The following is an 18,112-nucleotide window of genomic DNA, read 5'->3' on the forward strand; positions in this document are numbered from 1 at the left end:
TAACTTAACCAATTAGGGCCATTGAACCTAAACCAAATTTCTAACCTAAATCGGCCCTAATCGAGCTACCTAAATACCTAATAATCTAATTAAACTACTCTGAACGCAATTAGCGTCCTAACCAAGAGTTAGGGGCTAACTCACAATTTTAATAGCTCGGGCGGTCTCAACTCGAGCGGCGGCGGCGACACGAACTCGGCCCGGCCCGACGGCGACGATTAATGGCGACTCGCGGCCCGATCAACTTTGGGCTTCCAATTGGTCAAAGGCAGGCCAAAGACTTGGCGACACCTCGGGACAGCAGCACGGAGCTCGGGGGTGGCGGCCGATGGCCGGAGCTTGCCGGAGCAGTGTCCGGCCGGCGTGAACAGTGCTCGGCCGTAGCGAGGGCAGCAGCAAAACAGAGGCGTTCGGGGCTGTTTTTGGGGGTTTCGGACTATGGAAAGCTTGGGGGAAAGTTGGCCAAGGTCGGGTGGTGTTCGGGGTGACCAGAGGTGGCGCTAGTGGTGGCGGAGGACGGCCGGAAGCTGCGGAACGGCGGCGGCCAGAGCTGCAGCAGAAAACAGGGAATGTCGGGCAAAACAGGGGAGGTGTTTTCGGGCTCAAATCGAGCTCCACGGGCGGCGATCTGCTGCGGGTGGCTTTGGGGGACGTCAAGGGATTGTTGGTGGTCGTTTGGGGTGGTCGACGGGCAGTGGGTCACATCGAAGGAGGCCAAAACAGCGGCGCGAACCGGCGACGCGAAAACAGGGGAGGAGGAGCTTCGGTTCTGTTTCGGGGCTGATCGGCGGCTCCGCGGCGGCACACGGCTATAGGGCGGTTTCTGGGGGTTGAGGGGGAAGTGGAGTGGTGGTGGGTGGCGGCCGGAAGCGGCTCGGGGCGGCCGGTGCAGCCCAAAATGTCCACGGACGCGAAACAGGGTAGGCGGGTCGCCGGGTCTATTCTAGGCTGAAACGCGGCTCCCGGGGCGGCGTGCGGCGATGGGATGGCACCCGGAGGTCGAGGGGGAGGTGGCGACGAGGTGGCGGGAAGGTGGCGAGGTGATGGTGGTGTCGGTCGAGGCTGGGGTCGCGCAACAACGGCCGGAGGAGGAAGGGTGTGCACGGTTACGTTGTGGGGGGATCGTCGCGCCACCGGGAGAGAGAGAGAGCGGACGGGAAGAGAGAGAGAAGAGGGAGGAGAGAGAATGGGTCGCGTGGGCTTGACTGCGGGGCTGACCAGATTTGACTGGGTAGGGCCCACGGGTCACTCAAAATTAATGGTTTTTGGCTTATAAGTATAATATCCAAGGGCGGTTCCGTAATTTGAGAAATCGGGACTGATTGGATTTTTGGCTCAATCGATTGGGACTAAAATTTGGATTTTCACGGGCTAGGCTCGGTCCGAAAAATTTTAGGCGCAAGGATTAAAAATCCTAAGTCGCGGCGACCACGGTTTCGAGACCCAATCAAAACCGAACAACATTTCGTGAACCGTCTAAATTCGTCACTTTTGTCCTTTCGATCCAAAAATTTGCACCGACTAAAATTCAATTATCTTCCTTTTTATTGAATTCGGGCAAATTTACAAAGTCGGAATTTCCCGAGCGTCACATTAAGAGTCTTACTTTTGTTAAGAAGGAAGTCTTGTAAGAAACCCGTTGTAGTAGCTATAGCAATAGTCTAGTTAGCACGCGGATGCATCAGAAATTAATGCAGCATTTTTAGTGTATTGGTATGGACGTTGACATGAGTAAACAAGTGGCGAAGTGTTCGACATGCTAGCAAGTCGAGGCATAGTACTGTGAGCTTAATGGATTGCTGCAACTGTTGAAAATTTCGGAATGGAAATGGGACCTAGTGTTGGCACCTAACTTTTGACCAACCTTTTAATTGTTTATTTTGCATAAACAAATCATGAATTAAATTTTAGTTCCTACAAAAAATAATTAACTTAGTTTTCATATCTATTTTTGCATACATTGCATACACATTTTCATCGGATTGGCGGTGGATGGACTTAATTCAAGGTGCCGAAATTTTTAAGGAATATGGGCTGATTTGAACTTAAATAAGTGTGATTAAGTCTTTCGGGGCTTAATTGTGAATGTCTTGCGATTCGGGGTCTATTTCATAAAAAAATCATAAGTTAGAGTCCCTAACTTGACCTAATTTTCCCCATATAAGCATTCTTATGCTTCACAAACAGTGGGGCCATTCAATTTCAATACACGGCCATCTGTTCAGAGAAAGAATATAGGGAGAATTTTCCACACACGAGAGAGAAAGAGAGAGGCCAAAGAAGTGAAGGTCCAAGCGGTGGAGCAAGCGCTGTTAACTTGACCTGTTCGACGATGGGGCTGCCCTTTTTTTCATTAATCAGCATCAAAGACGAGCCCGATGACCTCAAGCAACTTCTATCAAAGCCTTCGCCTACGATCTCAACAGTCCCACCACGTCAGCGGCACCAACAATGATCAGCCCTGCCACGACCCGCGTGGATGACCTGCCTTGCAACGCCTCTGCTTCAGTCTTATATCCAGCAACGAGTGAAACTTTCTCAGTTTCTCTGCAATATCAATTCTGTTCTTAGTGTTTGCGGGGTTGTCCAAGAAGTTTGACGTTTTCTCTGCAGTGTCCCCGGCCGAACTTCAATACCTACAGGCTCTTCCCTCGCTCGTGTCATCTTCGCTTTCGTTGAATTTGTTGGCAGGTGCCTAGGTGATTAAGAAATTTCAAAGTAGTCCCACAAGAGAATATTCGTAACAAAAAGAAAGGACGTGGTGGCTGTGATTTGTTCCAAATTAAGAAAGGGACAAGAAAAGGGGGAAGTCGATTCTTCACAGTATCATATATTTGCTCTTCCCATTGTTCTTTCCTTTTTATTTTTTATTTTTCTTTTAGGATTTGTTTGTGGCTTTCGCTCGCAGAAAACGCCAAAGGAGTGGCAAATGCCCAAGATCACAGTAACGACAAAGGAGAAAGGAAAGTCTACTTCTTTGATGATGGTGGACCGCTTGTAGTTGTGCCTTCACTTCTTCCACACAAGGCCAGAAGAGAGAAGGCTTCCTAATTATTTTCTGCAGATTATCAGGCGTTCTTTGGCTCCTTCTATTCGCTCAAGATTTCTTTCCCCTCATACGTCAACAAGTAGCCGTGTCACAACATCTCAGCCGCAAGAGCCGCCACACCACGAGCAACCCCTAACTCGTGAATTTCATAGACGTTCACCACCGCAAGTCCAATCCGTGGTCCGAGAGCTATCCTCGGAGTTCGTGCATTTTAGGCTTAAGGTAAAAATCTCATCTTGCAAAATTCGAATACCTGAAAATTGCCTAATTTGAAAGATTGCACGTCCAAAATTGAATTTTGGATATGCTTGAAAATTTTGAAATATATTCACTTGCCAGATTGAAGAGATTGCATATTGGAACTTTGATTTTTTGTGAAATCTTGTGATTATTTGAAAATCTATCAAAGATACTCGAGCTATCGAAATCTTTTCAAAATGTGATCGATTAGGAAAATTTCCTAGTCCACAACTGCATAAATAGGAATAAGTCTATTTATCGGGCTTTAGATGGAATTATTTCCGTAGCGGGTATTTCGAATTTTAGGGTCGATCTGTTAGGCTTCAAATCGAAACTTAATTTGAAAAATTCAGCGGTAATTATCTTTTTCATTAAAAGATTTGCAACTTGAATTTAAATTCATTCATAAAAACTTAAAATCACAAAAAAAATCAGAAAAAATCAATAAAAGAAAAAATCATGCATGTCTCATGTTTAATTTTCTTGTCACAAAATCTTAGAAAATAAAAAAAGATTAAGGAAGATATGGTTTCTTAAAAACCACGTCTTATCATTTTTTTTAGAAAGATAGTATTTTCTAGAAATCCTATCTCATGGATTACATTCAATAAACAAAATATTGGGAACCCATTATGATAGATAGTAAAAGATGTAGACATAGGGTTAAGAGATTTTCTTTAAAAAAAATTTGGGAATTAATGCAAATTAAAATTCGAAAACTTTAAGATAATCTTGAACCAATTCACTCTCATTTTCCTTTAATTTTTAATTTCGAAAATACATCAAAAATTCATAAAAAATTCATAAAAAGAAAACCCAAAAAGAATTGCACATTTTCCCTTCAAGTTAGAATTCATCGAAATTGCCAAATTGAACATTTTTTTTCATGAAATTGGTACCGAAAGGGCATTAATTGAAAGATTAATGTAACCAAGTCCCGAACTTAAGATCTTTGGTTCGTAGAAATAGAATAGTTTTCTTCCGCTATTTTATTTAGATTTCTAATCAATCTACCAAAAAATGATTAGTGGCGACTCCAAAAAAATAATAATAAAATCTTTAGTATGATAATCACTTGAATCATAAGTCGTGATTTGGTAGAACTAGGGAGAGTTCGAGATAGGTTAATTAATTTAATTAATTAATCCGGTAATCCATTAACCTAAAATTAAAAATCGATTTTTAGGTCGCAAGACCTAGTCACAATGGACTTTGTGATGGAGTGCCAAGAAGTCGGAAGAGCAGTGTTTCAATTTGGGTCATAGTGGGCAAATTGACGAAGTCTGCTCGTTTTATAGCCGTGAAAAAGGATTTTTCCTTAGAAAGATATATTGAACTGCATGTACTACAAATAGTATGCCTTTTTGGAGTGCCAGCGACGATCACTTCGCATTGTGATCCCAAGTTCACCGCCACGTTTCGGAAAAGCCTCCATACTACGTTGGGAACGAAGCTATAGTTGGCATGGCCTACCAACCTCGGACAGACGGTCGGTTTAAAAGGTTAAATTAGAGGCTAGATGATATATTGTAGAATGTGTTTGTGACTGGTAGGGGAATAGTAGCAACTTCTGTCAGTTGTTAATTAAAAGATTGTCGATCGACGAGCATGGTTGGCTAATTGATGTGGTGAATTGTGATTATAGTATGGCAATTGACAATTGGTTTGAATAGGCAATCCAGATGGTGATAATTTAAGTTCGAATTTTTGGAGTTAGGCGATTTAACTTGTCAAGTAAGATTATGGATACGGAATTGTGACGGGTTAGCATTTGAGGATTGTAAGCTTGAATCTGACTTGTGTTTTGATGATCACATTGTGATTTTAGTGTCTTGAGTTGAGGTAATGATTAATATGAAATGAGTCGTGTCTAACAATCAGTGAGAACATTGTGTTGTGTCAATATCTATATCTTTTGAGGGTGTAACCGTAGTGTAATTTCGGGGATAAAATTTTCTAAGGTGGGGAGAGTTGTGATGCCCCTGAAAAATCGATGTACGTAAAATGCTTGAATTCAATAAAAAAGATAAAAATTGAATTTCGGTTAGTACAAAATTTTGGATCATAGAGACGTAAGTGACGATTTTAGACAACACTCAGAACGTTAGGCAATTTAGGTTAGGTATCGAAAATCTTAGTCGCCACGTTTAGGATCGAAATCCTCGTGCCTAAGCCTAATCCCGACCGAGCCTAGCCTATAAAAAGACCAAAATTAACCTCCGTTCAGTGAGCCAAAATTTCGTTCTGTCCCGAAAGGCCAATTTACCCTTTTGCCCTCAATCGATTGAGGCAAATGACTATCTGTACCCATTTTGCCAAATTACAAAATCGCCTTCAGATATTGTACATGTGAGACAAAAAAATTTAAACTTGAAGAGATCCGTGGGGCCCCCAAGTCACTTCAGCTGTTGTCCCCTCCCCATCAGCCCACGTGATCTCTCTCTCTTTTTCCTCTTGCAGTACGAGCCCCCACCCCACCTGTCCTGTTCACCTTCTTCTTCTTCTTGCTTCTTTTCTTCTTCTTCGATAGTCTCTCAGTCGATCCCCGCCTGCACGACCACACCTCCACCTTCTCTCCTCAGCCTCGTCGTGTCACTGCCAGCCCTCCGCCGCTTGGCCTAACCCCCCAAGCACCGCGACCTCACCTCCACAGCTCCCGATGCCCGAACCTCCATCGCGACCCCCTCCAGATCTGCCTCTGTTTTCGGCCCGACCCCGTCCTCCTTCCTCCTTCTCGGTTCACGTTTGACGCTCCTCAGTCAGCCGTCGATTGCCCACCTACGTCGTCACACCCACCACCGGCCTTGCCGCTAACCTCAAGCTCAAACTACCAAGAGCTCCAGCTCCGCGACTCTCCTCCGTTCGATATTCACAGCCCCATCCGCACGACCCGAAGCCTCAAGCCCTCCGCCCCGTCGGCTGCCACCTGACGGCTCTGTTCCGTGATCAAGCGCTGCCACAAGCCGCCGGGAAACCCAGCCATCGAGAAGCCCCTGCCTCTAATCATGCCAGCCCTGCACCGGGCCGTGTCCCAGGCCAAGACTTGGCCATGCCCCAGCCTGAACTAGACTATGTCTGCACCGTGCCCGGCAGTGTGCCAGCCCATGCCGGGCCGTATGCCCATGAGTCTGGGCCGTGTACCGAGTAAGTTGGCCTCGTGTCCGGGCCTGTGTGCCGTTTTTCCTAAGCTGTGGCTGAGCCCGTGAGCCCAAGTAACCTAGTGTGTGGCCGAGATTTTGGGCTGAGTGGCCAAGTTCAAGGGCCAAGAGTCCAGGCCATGTCCAACGTTCATGCCCAAAGATTTTCAAGGATTATCGGTGTTCTCGCCTCGCGTGATTGTTTGTGAGTTAGCCCATAACTCTCGGTTAGAACACTAATTGCGTTCGGAATTAGATTAATTAGTTAATTATGATGTTTAGGTAGATTAATTACGGTCGGGCTAGATAGAAACGTGGTTTAAGATAAATGACCGTAATTAGTTAAGATCGATCGATTAGCTCGGTTGTCCGTGGCTAACTAGTGATTAGAATTGATTAAATTGATTAATGGTATTGATTGATGGCAAGCGAGCGATAGGTCGGACACGAGTGCGATTGATTGCCAATTGAAATTGAAATTGTGATTAAAAAATCGATTGGCTGCAATTGATTACTTGGTTCTTGAATTATTGAATGTGAATATCAAAATTGATTGTTGATTGCCGTGGGGATCGATTAGAGGTTAATCGCCCCGAATTGCTTGATTTGTCGGTCGATATAATTGTCTATTCATGTGACCATGTGTGAGATCAAATTGCATAATTTTACACTAAAACGACCTTGGGTCAAGTATTTGAATATGCGAGTATGAGCATTTGACTAATTTCAAAGAGATGAACCGATCGGATGTCGAAATGCTTGAGTGGTCACATAATTAGATAATTCCGACAATCATTGTCTTTTGTTTAGTTGGTCCTGGCAATCATTGTCTTCTAGTTGCTGAATGAGCGTCGATCATTGACTTCTGTTTGTTCATTTGCCGGTCGCGGCTTGTGAAGGGCCGAAACTTGTTAAGGATTCTTGTTAGCTCTGTGCTGTGTTGACAATCATTGTCTTATGGTTGGTTGAACGAAGTCGGATGGACTATCAAAAGGCGTGGTCGGAAGTAAGGGACAATGTCTGGTCTCGCCAAGAGAGCACCAACTAACTAGTGTGCTGGATCTACGGGTCGTTTCTGATAATAAGTGGACTACATATAGTGTCCTATGCATGCAAGTGCTATGATGATTTGCTAATGAATTGATTTGGTTTGGTTGGTTAGACTGTTGAGTCGAGTCCGCATCGCATTATGTGTGGTCTTGAGGGTAAGTTTGCATATGGTTGAAATATCTATTTTTTTATTGATGTAACTGTCTTTCTAACTATCCCTATTATTCCATTTGATTTTTTGGAGTTGCACGTTTCGCATACGTAATTGAAGATTAAGAATTAAAGGGGTCGATGATGTGCTTGAGATGTCATTCTTTTTTACCCGAGGTGATTTGGTAAGATTGTCGCGTGCCAGGAAATCGGGGGCTAACACTTATAATTTTATATGAACGTGGTCTTCCCGAAACTAGCATTAATGTGATATACTTTTTCCATTGGAAAAGTATTAAGTTAACTTTGTAAAGGTCAATCATATTTATCTATTTACGCGAATGACTTGGGGAAAATAGGTGTCCTAAAGGATCAAATTAGAAGAGAGACGATGAATTGACTGTGTTCCAATTTTGGACAAGTCATAGGACCTAGAAGCCACCAGACATGGAACCCGCGAGACTTGTGACAAGTGAGTCCATCAGTAGGACAAGCTCCCTCAAGTTGAGAGGTATCGTGAAAGTGACCACCCACTGGGAAAATCATCGTGGATCTCCGCCGCCGGACTTACCCAACTGCCGTGCCTATGAAGCAATTGAAAGTTTTTAATGGATTGTCATTTTCGCACATGAAGCGACATTGGACGCGACACAAGGTTAGTAGATGTTCAAAGTTCAGGCCTTTCACGTTGTTCTTGCCAATGTAGCTCGGACAGTTCGTACACTTGTCAGTTTGATTTCTGGGAGGGCCGTCAATGGCGGCATTCATGAGATATTTAACTTTTGTACAGTTACACCTTTAACATGGCATGGCAATCTGACCTTAAAATTTGATGGAAGAACATGTTTTGAGAAAATAAACGGTTGATGGAAGACCTCAATCAGACATAGGATGCATGGCCTATAAATACCCATCGATGTGGTTTCGACACTCCCAGAAAAGCCTTTACCCTCCTGTGTTTTTCATCTATATTTATGTGACGATTGATGAGGTCGGTCCCAACCTCATTTAAACCCTTTATAAGGAACCATTTTTTTTTTGTAAGTAATGTCGTTGCGTAACCTATGCTCTTCCAATTGACAAATTCATCGAAGATCTTTTTTTCGTGCACTAATACGCATTTAATATAAGGACAAAGTGGCATAGCCCTCAATCTCCTTCGCAGCCAGATAAGCAAGTCATGCCATTTCATATGCATAGTTTTGTAGTTAAAATTGGTCTGTCGACCTAGTTAAGGTTCACAAGACATGCTAGTGTCTTTTCTCGGCTATTTTCCATTTTTCTTTTCTATATTTTTGTTTGCCTTTCCTCTTCAAAAAATTAAAATAGAGAAAGATTATTCAGGTGTTTTTTTTTCTTTCCCCTCTTGAGGGGACCATTCATGGTTGTTTAATTTCTTTCCTTCCTTTTCCGATTGACTAATATATGGACATTAATGGGCTTTTAAATTTGACGTGAACAATGAGGGTTGCGGCCCTCCGACGCCTGTAGGCCTTCACCTCCGGTTAGCGGGGTTGTCGGCCCTCGCCGAAGCGCCGGCGATCCTAACAACCATCACTATTGCCTCATCAATTGTGGGACAACGGCCACAGACGAGAGGGGCAGCCTTCTCGCTTGTATTTATTTATTTTTTAAAAAAGTGTAGCTTTTTTCAATTTTAAAAAATAGAAAAAGGAAATAACAAAGAAAAACAGTCAAAAAATTAAAAAGAAAATAACAAAATGCCCATAACTAATCGGTAAGTTGCAATGATCTTTGGTACTTCATGTTAGACGACACGAACTTCAGCCACTCGTTCCATTTATTTTTATTTGTTTCTCGTAATTATTGAGAGAGAGAGAGAGAGAGCATTGAGGGGTATTTGTGGAAAAAGATAATCTCTCTCTTTCTAGTTTCTTTTTTTTTTTTGTCTAAATCTCTCTTTATTGAGTCGGTCTAATCTTTTGCATTTTTTTTTTGTAATGAGCGCTTTGACCGCATGTTGAATAATCAAAATAAAAATGTTATGATTTTAAAAAAAAATTCTATTTTTCGCGCCCCTACTTTTATGACATTTCTAATCAAGTCCCTTGATTTATGTAAATCATGTAATTAAATCCCTCCGATAGCTAAATGGATTAAAATCAAACCGACCCGTTTGTGGGGGCGATAGCCGAGAGTGACATCGATAGTACTTTTCAAGGTCTAAACATCTCTTACTAAGTATATATTTTGACAAGTATTCGAGAATGCTCATTAACAAACGGCTAATCGTACTAAAGATTTGTTAAAAATACCCTCGTGACACTTGCTAAGTAACCAAATTTGTATAAATTTTAGCTATCGTAAATTTGAATATAATTTTGATGTTCATAACGTATTAATTCACCGATTAGAGGCATAGTTGAAGGATCCAACCAACACCCAAGGATGAAAAAAAAGGTCTGAATCACCGATTAGTTATGGGCATTTTGTTATTTTCTTTTTAATTTTTTGACTTTTTTTCTTTGTTATTTCCTTTTTCTATTTTTTAAAATTGAAAAAAGCTACACTTTTAATAAAATAAATAAATACAAGCGAGAAGGCTGCCCTCTCATTTGTGGCCATTGTCCCACCATCGGTGAGGCAGTAGTGATGGCTGTCGGGATCGCCGGCGCCTCGGCGAGGGCCGACAACCCTGCTAACCAGAGGCGAAAGCCTACTGGCCTCGGAGGGCTGTGACCCTCATTGTTCACGTCAAATTTAAAAGACGTTCTATTCCAAGTCAGGAACAACATCACGTGATAAACACATTTTTGTGCCTGAATGGCCATTGAAGCGAAGAGGCACAGATTGTTAGACGTACATTAACATAAAGCAAAAGCCATGCAACACCCTAGTAATTCTCTGCCAACATTATCATTACTAAAATATCGAAAATCCCACGTTGCTTGACAATGGGATTTATATAATTTTGATTCATGTGTCTCCCTCTACATATTAGTTCAAGCTTTTGTATTGTACATTCTAACATCATATCATGACTAGGTGCTATCCTTATCGGGCATTTTTGTCCATATGTCGTTCCTAGTCCAGTTAGCACGTGAGAGGGGTTCTTATAATATTATATGAATGAGGTCTTCCCGAAGCTAGCATTAATGCGATATCCTTTCCCCATTGGAAAAGTATTAAGTTGAACTTTGTAAATGTCAATCATATTTATCTATTTATGCGAGTAACGTTGTCACAACCCGAACCCTACGAGCTCGCCAATATCCCCTCTGGCCACATTATTGTATAGTTCTCCAAGATCCAAAGGCCAACAAACTCATGCGGAAGCAAAAACTAAACCCCGTACAGAAACAAATAACAACATGATAACTTGGGACGGTAAAAACAAACTTATATACATAACCATATATTCTTTACAGCTTCCTAAACCTAAGGCTTTAGAGGCCATTGTATAAGCCTATGACCACTTATAATAAAAAGATCTAGTGGTCGAAGCCTAACTTCCCTCTAAAAGAAAAACACTCAACAAAAGTCGAGAGGCCAACTACCCTAGGCCCCATCCTCATTGTCATCAGTCTCAAATCCTAAAGCTTCCTCCATCTCCTCAACAATCTCAAGTGGCAACTCCAGATCTGATGATTCCACGACTTCCACATCCTCTTCTGGCACCGGGTCCTTTGGGTCGGACTTCGAATCCTCACGGCCGTTGTTTGGGCTTGTCACTACATCGTCATGAGGTGCAGCCTGAGTGGGGGTCCCATTCCCCAACTCCATCATAGGGGATATCAAAACCCCTCAAAGGTCCCACTAACATATCTCCATGGCGGTACGTCCACGCCAAGTACGTGTGGGGCTTCCAAAAAAGTTCTCTTACGTCCACCCGGATAGTGGTAGTGTGCCTATAGTACACTTTGTCATCTCCCACTGGATACTCTATCACTACGGTTTCCATGTCTCGGGGATTCCAAATCTATGAGGCGGGTCGTTCATTGTCGAGGTGGAGGGTCTGAAAAAGGGTAACCCACGACGGGATGAGAATAAATCTCAGTAAGAAAGTCCCTAATCCTATATCGGGGTGCTAGTGCCTCCGGACACCACCTAGGCATGTAATTCTCAAGAAATTCTTCCTCAGTCAATAATTCACAGAATAAATTCCATAATAAACGTTATTCTTTCTCCCAACTTGGTACACCTTTATAAAAATTTCACGTTACTCCAAAGCCCACGTTTAACGCCTCAGGCTATAATAAAAAAATTCCACGTTACTCCAAAGCTCGTGTTTAATGCTACAGGCTATAATAAAAAAATTCCACGTTACTCCAAAACTCGCGTTTAATGCCTCAGGCTATAATATAAATGGACAAACCCGCGTAATAACGGCTCAAGTCAATATAACCCACGTAATAACGCCTTAGGTTATTATCCCGCGTTTAACGCCTCCGGATAAAATAATAATCGGAACCCCGCGTTTAACGCCTCGGGGTAAAATATGGTGGTATAAATACAAACCCCGCGTAATAACCCTTCGGGGTAAAATTCCTGCACTCACATCCGATTATTCCTCATAAAGACCATATACTAATAATAATAATAATCCCTCGATCGCTCGACTGATACCACACGGTCTCATAAACTTCTCAATCAATCCATCCAACTCATATGATCTCACAAATTTTCTCTACCAAAAGATCGAGACCATGCAATCTTTCTAATTTTTCCCAACCGCTCAATCGAGACCGCTCGATCTAATTATGCTAAATAAATATTTGATCGGGACCACGTGATTCACTCACATTGAATAAATAATAAATCGGGACCACCCGATTAAATCATACTAAGCCATTGGCTAATCGGGACCACACAATTAATTTATGCTACCGTAATAATTAATATACGCCATACGATCAAAATTATGCTAACGTAGCAATTAATATATATCGTACGATTAAATTACGCTAACGTGCAATTAATACGTACCATACGATCAAATCACGCTAACGTAGCAATTTATCAAGACCGCACGATTAAAATATCCTAACGTACATTCAATCTCCACCAAATGATTAAAATGTCATAAAGCATTATTAAATCATAGCCGTACGATTAATCCACATAAAGCAAGATGCAATCTAGGTCATCCAATTAAAGCATCATAATCAAGATTCAATCATGGTCATCCAATTCCACTCATGGATCACTATTCACCTCAAGAACACAATTTTTCTCTCTCCTCTCTCTCTCCATTTTCGGCCATGGCATCAAGAGCACAATCCATCCAAATTCTTCACCAAAACTACTCAATCTAAGCTCCATTAGCATCCTAGTTTCCTAACCCAAGATTAGAAACTATCTTACCTTAAAAATCTAGCAAATCCTTTGATGAAAAGTTGAGAAAAACTTGAACTAAGCGGCAGTTCCAACGGTGCTCCTCACGGCCAGAGCGGTTCCACGGCGATCCGGCGACTCCGAGTGGTTCAAAGGTGGTAGCTCGGCTTCGGTGATTCAAGGTGAGGCCGGTGATGGTTTGAAGAAATTTCGGCGGTGGTGGTGGCAGCAAGGAGGAAATTCGGCCAAGCTAAGGGTAGAGAGAGAGAGTAGTGACGTGAGAGAAAGCTTCATAAAATTTATGAAGAAGATAGTGGAAATATTGATTATAATAGGTTAGGATATTTTTAGGGTAGGATATTTTGATCTTGAAAGGCAAGAATGACAAGTTGGTAATTTCCCCACAATTGACTAGTCAAATTCGGCCCCTAGGGGAGGTATTTGACCAAAATGCCCTTTGACCAAAATGAAGAAATGGATATTTTCCAAGGGTAAATGAGTCATTTCCCATTTCGAGTCCTAATTTTATTTTTCTGAACACTTTGGGGTGAACCACGAAGTACCGTACTCCGTATGAGGTAACATCCAAAATTTAATTATTGGAACCCCTGAAGGTCCGACGTCTAATTTCGAAGTTCGATTCACGATCAATCTCGATCAATTGAAATTTCAGCGTATCTCAAACCAACGGATGGCTTTTAGGAGTTACGCGTATCGACCCGTGATTAATACCACGTTTAAAAATTACTCGAGCCATGGCAACCTTGGTTGTCATTTAATTACGAGGGTCAATCACTAGTTCCGATGGACACGATTGTTAGAAAATAATTTAGAGATGTTCAGAACCCACACGAGGTCAAACGGAATCACCCGTGATCCAAGCGTAGGATATTACCCAAATCATTCCTTAACCCTTCTAGGATCGGCCTATATTGGTCCAAAATATTCCCTCGACAATTTTCATGGCCAAAGAATTAGTCCAGGATCAAGCTCTTAGGTCTATGTACTTGATTTTCCTAGATAGCCATTCCCTTTTGGTTAGTCCTCTCAAGAAGGATCAATTATGGGTGAGATTTAGCTGAAATACATCAATGAGACATTTCATTCAATCAGAGCTTCGCAAATGAGTCGGAATACAGGATGTCATAAACACGGAGAAAATAGGTGTCCTAAAAGATCAAATTAGAGGAGAGACGATGAATTGACTGAGTTCCAATTTTGGACAAGTCATTGGACCTAGAAGCCACCAGACATGGAACGCACGAGACTTGTGACAAGTCAGTCCACCAGTAGGACAAGCTCCCTCAAGTTGAGAGGTATCGTGAAAGTGACCACCCACTGGGAAAATCATCGTGGATTGTCATTTTCGCACATGAAGCGACATTGGAGCTGACACAAGGTTAGTAGATGTTCAAAGTTCAGGGGTTTCACGTTGTCCTTGCCAATGTAGCTCGGACAGTTCGCACAATTGTCAGTTTGAATTCTGGGAGAGCCGCCCATGGCAGCATTCATAATGTATTCCACTTTTGTACAGCTACACGTTTAACATGGTATGTCAATCTGACCTTAAACTTTGATGTAAGAACTTGTTTTGAGAAAAATGAACGTTTGATGGAAGACCTCGATCAGATGTAGTATGACATAGCCTATAAATACCCATCGATAAGGTATCGACACTCCCAGAAAAGCCTCCACCCTCCAGTGTTCTTCATCTATATTTGCTCAGTCACCTACATCAAGAAACCAGCGAAAAAGAAATGTCTCTTCAGATTTCAACAATCCCATCTTCTTCTCCTGTTCAAAAAACAAGCCACGTTGCTGAACGCCGATCAGCAAATTTTCATCCGTCCGTATGGGGGGATTATTTTCTCAAATATGCTTCCGATTCCAACCCAATGGTAACATTTAAGCTATGCTTTTTCTTGGGTTATGTTCGGAAATTTTTTCGTTCATTGTGTTTTCTGAAAACTAAGAACGCAGAACATAACTTTCATGAATCATTGGGCAGCATCCCACAGCATTTGATAAAGAAAAATAAAAGAAGTTCCGACTGACTTGAAACTCCATGCATGTGTTGGTCCTTACATAATTCAAAGTCTCTATGTGAACCTTGTGGCAGGCACATATGACTTAACAAATGTAGAAAGAATCTTTTCACTCTTAATAAAACTAGTTTATGATGGAAGAATTTTTAGGTAATTTTAATCATATTTATTGGGGTCAACGGGGTCATAGGCAACATAATGTATTTCTTGCATTATTACTGAATTCATGTCATTTTCCACTAATTATTTTGTGAACATCCAATTTTAAATTGATTGTAGAGTTCTGATGCCAAAGCAAAGGATCGAATTGAGAGATTGAAAGGAGAAGTGAGGAAGATGTTGACAGATGCAATGGCTAAGCCTTCGCAGAAATTGAACTTGATCGATCAAATCCAACGCTTAGGAATTGCCTACCATTTTGAAACTGAGATAGATAAGCAGCTGGAACAAATCCACAGAAGCTATTTCGAATTTCACTGTGGCGATAACAACGATCTGCACACGATCGCTCTTCTCTTTCGATTGTTGAGACAACAAGGTTACACAATTTCAAGTGGTATGTATTGGTCTAATTCTCATCGATCAATTAGTTGGCAAAATTATAATGCAGACACTTGTTGATTGTCCCTTTGATTGATTAGCTTGAACACATAATATCACTAACATGTTAGTTCTCTCTAGTTTCGATTTCTTTATTAGTTAAACTTTCTCTCTAAGATACTCAATCCCGAGTTCTTCAAATATTCTTGCTTCGAAAGGTGAATAGTCCTTTGTTCTAATTCCTCAGTTTAGTACGTCATTTTGCCAATCGTTTCCAGTTGAACATGAATTTTTCATAGTATCACATAATAACATCTTTTCCCACTTTTCTTTTGACCATTCAGAAATCTTTAACAAGTTCAAGGATAGCGAAGGTAATTTCAGCAATTCACTCATCACCGACGTGCAGGGACTACTTAGTCTATTTGAAGCTTGCCATCTTCGGTTTCATGGCGATGATATATTGAATGATGCACTTGCTTTTACTATAACTCACCTCGAATCAGTTGATGAAGGAAAAGCAAACCCTAGTCTCAAAAAACAAGTGAGTCACGCCCTAAACCAGCCAATCCACAAGGGAATACCAAGGCTAGAGGCGAAGCATTACATTCCACTCTACCAAGAGGAGCCTTCGCATAATGAAGTCCTGCTATCTTTAGCTAAACTCGATTTCAACTTATTGCAAGTGCAACACCAGAAGGAACTCGGCAAGCTTACAAGGTTAGCTTCATGATAGCATGTCTGCAGTAGCTAGATGTTCTGAGAACACCAAATCCTCATAGACCGATTCCTGCAATTTCAGTTTATCCTGAACTAAAAATCATTTGTAAAAGTGACAAGGACTCTTAATCTCTTTGGCTCATCTGTCTAAAGTACTTTCTATAATTTCATCAATGATATCTTTGTCTTAAATAGGATTTGTTGGTAAACTATAGGTGGTGGACGGATTTAGACGTAGAAAGGAAGTTCCCATTTGCTAGAGATAGGCTTGTGGAGATGTATCTCTGGATGTCAGGAGTTTATTTCGAGCCGAATTATGAAGCCGCTAGGGAAATACTAATCAAGGTGGTCTGCATACTTTCCATTATCGACGACATCTATGATGTCTATGGCACATTGGAAGAACTGGAACTCTTCACGAAAGCAATAGAAAGGTACCGGTCGTAGACGGATGCTTTTCTCAATTTACCAACTCGATCAACTATTAATTAGGGTCAAGCTTGATACTTGAACTCAGGTGGGACATCGATGCCAAAGATGGATTGCCAGAGTACATGCAAGCATGTCACAAGACAGTTCTTGATTTGTATGATGAAATTGGCTATGAATTGGCTAGAAAAGGACGATCATACCGCCTCTTCTATGCGAAAGAAGCAGTAAGCCATTTGAGATTATATCAATCAAATGCAATTTTCACTCCATCCGCTGGCAACAAAATATTGCGTTTTTGGATAAGGATGAGAGACTGTCCTATATTTAAGTCTAATCAAACACATTATAGTTCGAATATTGATGTAGCTTTATTTTTGAGGATGAATCCTTAGATGAAAAGACAAGTGAGAGCATACTTCACTGAAGCCAAATGGTTCCACCAAAGCCACATACCGATGATGGAGGAGTACATGCCCATTGCATTAGCAACCTCTGCTATGGAATTTGTACTGGTGACGTTGTTGCTGGGAATGGGAGATATCGTAACAGAAGATGCTTTTGACTGGCTGTTACACGGTGACTCTAAGATAGTGAAGGCTGTGAAAGTAGTTGGTCGGCTCATAGATGACATTGCCGGACACAAGGTATATAAAACCTAACCAGTGAACAACACTGATTTATGTAAATTTTGTCTAGTAGATCTTTTCGATAGAAGAAACAAATAATTTTCATGAAATAATGTGTTTACAGTTTGAGCAAGAGAGAGGTCATGCGGCAACCTCAGTGGAGTGTTTCATGAAACAACATGGGGTTACTGAGGAAAAGGCAAAGGAGGAACTCCGTAAACAGGTGGCTGATGCATGGAATGACATTAACGAAGGGCTGCGCCTCCCGACCATCGTTCCCAGGCCACTCCTTGTGCGATTTCTCAATTTTACACGTGCCATGCATGTGGTGTATAAAGATGAGAAAGATCTCTACACTCATGCTGAGACCAAGTTCAAGGAGCATGCGACTTCTCTGTACGTCAACCCATTGCCAATGTGATGGCTTGGAAGAACAAGTTTAATTATCAAGCCCTCGTAGATTGCATTAGACAGTTTTCAAATCTGCTCTTTGTACGATTTGAATTGCGGGTCAACACTTGATCGTTGCTCTTTCCAAGAACGTTATCTTATCCCACTTGTTGTTCTACATGATTGGAGCTATGTAACCTTGGTTTGCAAGTTGATGGTTTTCCATTTGAAATATAATTACGCATCTGTCGATGCAAACCGAATTAAAGGTTCTAGCTCTAAAAAAGTGTTTTGACATTAGAGAGGTTGACTCTTGAAAGATGTGGTGTCATGCCCCGATCCTCGAGTACGCAATATCCCTACCAATATGCCTTAGGTCAATAAGAACAACATCTTAGGCACGTCATCGATCCATACATTTTATCTTCTTATTAAGCA

General features: G+C 41.7%; 1 protein-coding gene across 4 annotated transcripts in view; it reads left to right on the forward strand.

The window, feature by feature from the left end:
* Window positions 1-17,858, forward strand: part of LOC115736156 ((-)-germacrene D synthase-like) — a 182,450-nt gene extending 164,592 nt beyond the window's left edge. Inside the window, exons 1-7 of one of the 4 annotated variants that reach the window (XM_030667688.2) lie at window positions 14,643-14,819; window positions 15,246-15,522; window positions 15,851-16,226; window positions 16,442-16,660; window positions 16,744-16,882; window positions 17,051-17,302; window positions 17,409-17,858. In XM_030667688.2, coding sequence (XP_030523548.1) covers window positions 14,679-14,819; window positions 15,246-15,522; window positions 15,851-16,226; window positions 16,442-16,660; window positions 16,744-16,882; window positions 17,051-17,302; window positions 17,409-17,705 — 1,701 coding nt within the window. In that variant the 5' untranslated portion in view covers window positions 14,643-14,678 and the 3' untranslated portion in view covers window positions 17,706-17,858. Of the gene's footprint in view, window positions 1-14,642; window positions 14,820-15,245; window positions 15,523-15,850; window positions 16,227-16,441; window positions 16,661-16,743; window positions 16,883-17,050; window positions 17,303-17,408 lie in introns of those variants that run through there. The other 3 variants (XM_048277596.1, XM_048277595.1, XM_048277594.1) reach the window with 3 other exon arrangements.
* Window positions 17,859-18,112: the final 254 nt, after the last annotated feature.

This window comes from Rhodamnia argentea, chromosome 4, assembly GCF_020921035.1.
Source record: "Rhodamnia argentea isolate NSW1041297 chromosome 4, ASM2092103v1, whole genome shotgun sequence".
In the NCBI taxonomy this organism is placed as follows: Eukaryota; Viridiplantae; Streptophyta; class Magnoliopsida; order Myrtales; family Myrtaceae; genus Rhodamnia; species Rhodamnia argentea.